The sequence below is a fragment of the Etheostoma cragini genome, chromosome 23 (genome assembly GCF_013103735.1).
Source record: "Etheostoma cragini isolate CJK2018 chromosome 23, CSU_Ecrag_1.0, whole genome shotgun sequence".
Lineage (NCBI taxonomy): Eukaryota > Metazoa > Chordata > Actinopteri > Perciformes > Percidae > Etheostoma > Etheostoma cragini.
The window spans coordinates 144167-148813 of NC_048429.1; the positions used below are offsets into that span (position 1 = coordinate 144167).

Genomic DNA, 4647 nt, shown 5'->3' on the forward strand with positions numbered 1-4647 from the left:
GGTCGTCCCTGTCCGTCGGACGTCCACGCAGACTGGTTCAGGGTCGTCCCTGTCCGTCGGACGTCCACGCGGACTGGTTTAGGGTCGTCCCTGTCCGTCGGACGTCCACGCGGACTGGTTCAGGGTCGTCCCTGTCCGTCGGACGTCCACGCGGACTGGTTCAGGGTCGTCCCTGTCCTTCAGACGTCCACGCGGCATTCGGACGATTTAAAAAGCCAAATTACATTCACAAAATGTCTATTTTAAGTCTCGTGGCGTCTGAAGCTTTAACAGCGAGTTATGAATCTGTCTCTTCATCATCTGCAGCAGCCAGACCCGGTCTTAGACCCGGCCTCAGTTCTTCCCGAGCCCACCGGACGTTTTATCACTTTTTGTCTCGTGTTTTTAGTTTTTGAGCTTTTTCAAAGTTTTGTGTCTTTCTGTCTGTCCCGGAGGATTCTCATTGGAGGATTCGGCAGCTGACGTCACAGCATTTTGGACGTGCAGGATCACAGAGAGACACACACACACACAAAGTTTTTTCTGGATCCTGGTCCCGGTCTTGATTCTGTCCCGGGTCCTTGTCCTGGTTCTGTTCTGGATCCTGGTTCTGTCCTGGGTCCTAAACCTGGTTATGTCCCCAGTCCTGGTTCTGTTCCGGGTTCTGGTCTAGGTCCTAGTCCTGGTCCTGTTCCGGGTTCTGGTCCTGGTCCTGGTTCTCTCCTGACCTCCGTCTGACAGGCATAACTGATGTTATTATTTGACCCTCTAAGCTGAATGTGTCCCCAGGTGGCTGGGCATGGGTCCTAGTTCTGTCCTCAGTCCTGGTCCTGTCCCAGACAGCCGTGTGTGTGCAGACCTCCCTCTGACCCCCCGGCAGCGGGAGATCTGCAGGAAGAAGCCGTCCCTGCTGCCGAGCGTCCGGGACGCCGCCCGCCTCGCCATCGCTGAGTGTCAGAACCAGTTTCAGCATGAGCGCTGGAACTGCTCCACCAGCGCAGACCCGGCCCAGTTTCGCCAGCAGCTGACTGCCGGTGAGTACTCTGACCGGGGTCCAGCCCCCGACCCGGGTCCAGCCCCTTGATCTGGGTCCAGCACCCCTATCTGGGTCCAGCACCTTGATCTGGGTCCAGTACATTGATCTGGGTCCAGCACCTTGATCTGGATCCAGCACCTTGATCTGGGTATAGTACCTTGATCTGGATCTAGCACCTTGATCTGGGTATAGTACCTTAATCTGGGTCCAGCACCTTGATCTGAGTATAGTACCTTGATCTGGGTCCATCACCTTGATCTGGGTATAGTACCTTGATCTGGGTCCAGCACCTTGATCTGGGTATAGTACCTTGATCTGGGTGCAGCACCTTGATCTGGGTATAGTACCTTGATCCGGGTATAGTACCTTGATCTGAGTGCAGCACCTTGATCTGGGTATAGTACCTTGATCCGGGTATAGTACCTTGATCTGAGTGCAGAACCTTGATCCGGGTATAGTACCTTGATCTGAGTGCAGCACCTTGATCTGGGTATAGTACCTTGATCTGGGTCCAGCACCTTGATCTGAGTGCAGCACCTTGATCTGGGTATAGCACCTTTATCTGGGTATAGTACCTTGATCTGGGTATAGTACCTTGATCTGGGTATAGTAACTTGATCTGGGTCCAGCACCTTGATCTGGGTATAGTACCTTGATCTGGGTATAGTACCTTGATCTGGGTAAAGTACCTTGATCTGAGTGCAGCACCTTGATCTGGGTATAGTACCTTGATCTGGGTACAGCACCTTGATCTGGGTATAGTACCTTGATCTGGGTCCAGCACCTTGATCTGGGTATAGTACCTTGATCTGGGTATAGTACCTTGATCTGGGTATAGTACCTTGATCTGGGTCCAGCACCTTGATCTGAGTGCAGCACCTTGATCTGGGTATAGCACCTTGATCTGGGTATAGTACCTTGATCTGGGTATAGTACCTTGATCTGAGTGCAGCACCTTGATCTGGGTATAGTACCTTGATCTGGGTCCAGCACCTTGATCTGGGTATAGTACCTTGATGTGGGTCCAGCACCTTGATCTGAGTGCAGCACCTTGATCTGGGTATAGCACCTTGATCTGGGTATATTACCTTGATCTGGGTATAGTACCTTGATCTGGGTATAGTACCTTGATCTGAATGCAGCACCTTGATCCGGGTATAGTACCTTTATCTGGGTATAGTACCTTTATCTGGGTATAGCACCTTTATCTGGGTATAGCACCTTTATCTGGGTATAGCACCTTTATCTGGGTATAGTACCTTGATCTGGGTATAGTACCTTGATTTTTGTCTCATGGTGTTTTATTGCTATTTGTTGATCTTGTTATATTCGGGGAACTGTTTTGACTCCTTGCTGCTGGAGCACCATGAGATTTCATTTGAAATGTAAAGGGCGTTATAAATAAAATGTATTATTATTATTATTATTATTATTATTATTATGATCTGGGTCCTGCACCTTGATCTGGGTCCTGCACCTTAATCTGGGTCCTGTTTCCTTTGTCATTATATAAATATATATATACACAGTGAGGACAATAAGTTTTTAACATGCTGCTATTTTGCAAGTTAGGTGGAGGTGGACAATTTAGTCTCTAGTGTTTTTGGACAGCTCTTTGGTCTTGGCCATGTCAGTAGTTGGATTCTTACTGATTGTATGGGGTGGACAGGTGTCTTTATGCAGCTAACGACCTCAAACAGGTGCATCTAATTTAGGATAATAAATGGAGTGGGGGGGGGGACATTTTGAAGACAGACTAACAGGTCTTTGAGGGACAGAATTCTAGCTGATAGACAGGTGTTCAAATACTTATTTACAGCTGTATTATACAAATAAATAGTTAAAAAATCATACATTGTGATTTCTGGATGTTTTTTTTAGATTATGTCTCTCACAGTGGACATGTCTCTCACAGTGGACATGCACCTACGAGGACATCAGACCCTCCATGATTTCTAATCGGGAGAAGTGGGAGTTAAATACTTCTTTTCTTCACTGTATGTACATACTTTATTATGAGTATTTTCCAGTTGTATGAAGTATTTGTACCTTCCCGTCTGGCAGGAACCAAGGAGACGGCGTTCCTCTACGCCGTGATGGCGGCCGGGCTGGTCCATGCCGTCACGCGCGCCTGTAGCCATGGCAACATGACGGAGTGCAGTTGCGATACGCGGCTGCAGGGGGGCGGCTCGCCCGCAGACGGGTGGCACTGGGGGGGCTGCACGGACCACGTCCAGTACGCCGTCTGGTTCAGCCACAGGTTCATCGATGGCGGTGCCAGGAACACTTCGGCCGCCGGGGGGGGGTACACGGCGAGCAGCGCCGACCGGCACAACACCGAGGCCGGACGGCAGGTCAGACACTCTTGACTGGCTAGTAGTCCTCAGACCCTGTTCCTGACTGGTTAGTAGTCCTCAGACTCTGCTCCTGACTGGCTAGTAGTCCTCAGACTCTGTTCCTGACTGGCTAGTAGTCCTCAGACTCTGCTCCTGACTGGCTAGTAGTCCTCAGACTCTGCTCCTGACTGGCTCGTAGTCCTTCACTGGGAAAAGTGACAACAGTTTCAAAAAAAGACGAAAAAAGTGTTTATTTTCAACTTTTGACTCAGAAACCCGAAGTGGCGACGCAAGGTTTTAACGTTGTTTATTGTTGACGTTTCATTCGGAATCATTGATAACGAAACGTTTCTCTGCCTGTCCTCCCCCTGTCCACCTGTCCTCCAACTGTCCACCTGTCCTCCACCTCTCCTTCCCCTGTCCACCTGTCCTCCCCACCCTCCACCTGTCCTCCCCCTGTCCCCCAATTGTCCTCCCCCTGTCCACCTGTCCTCCACCTCTCCTCCCCGTCCACCTGTCCTCTCCATCCTCCACCTGTCCACCGGTTTTCCCTCTGTCCTCCCCCTGTCCCCCAACTGTCCTCCACCTCTCCTCCACCTGTCCTCCACCTCTCCACTTGTCCTCCACCTGTTTTCCCTCTGTCCTCCCCGTCCCCCCCCCTGTCCTCTAGGCCATTGTGAAGACGATGCTGACCCACTGCCGTTGCCATGGCGTCTCCGGGTCCTGCGCGGTGAAGACGTGCTGGGAGACGGCGGCTCCGTTCGAGCGCGTGGGGGTGTACCTGAAGCAGCGCTACGAGCGGAGCGTCCAGGTGTGGGACGGCTCCAAGAGGAAGCCGCGGCGCCGCCCCCCCGTCGCCCCGCACCAACTCGTCTTCTTGAACAAGTCCCCCAACTACTGCGTGGCGGACCGGCGGCGCGGCGTGGCGGGCACCCGCGGGCGGCGCTGCAGCCGCGCGTCCTCGGGCCCCGGCGGCTGCAGGCTGCTGTGCTGCGGCCGCGGCTACAACACGCACCTGGTCCGCCTCGTCCAGCGCTGCCACTGCAGGTTCGTCTGGTGCTGCTACGTCCGCTGCCGCCGCTGCGAGACCATGGACGACATGCACACCTGTAAATGACACCTGGACATAAAGGCCACGGGGACAGGGACACACCTTAACACAAGGGACACACAGGCATGGACCCTCCTGGACACTAAACTTTATCCCGAGATTAGAAGCTAAACTGAGTTTTATTTGAGTTTGTTTGCAGCATTTTGTGTGTGTGTGTGTGTGTGTGTGTGTGTGTGTGTGTGTGT

At 52.4% G+C, this 4647-nt stretch overlaps 1 protein-coding gene across 1 annotated transcript in view; it reads left to right on the forward strand.

Moving 5' to 3' along the window:
- wnt16 (wingless-type MMTV integration site family, member 16) overlaps positions 1-4500 on the forward strand; it is a 5187-nt gene extending 687 nt beyond the window's left edge. The window contains exons 2-4 of the mRNA XM_034863890.1: positions 769-1013; positions 3080-3369; positions 4022-4500. Of these exons, the coding sequence (XP_034719781.1) occupies positions 769-1013; positions 3080-3369; positions 4022-4468 (982 nt within the window). The 3' untranslated portion in view covers positions 4469-4500. The remainder of the gene's footprint in view (positions 1-768; positions 1014-3079; positions 3370-4021) is intronic.
- Positions 4501-4647: the final 147 nt, after the last annotated feature.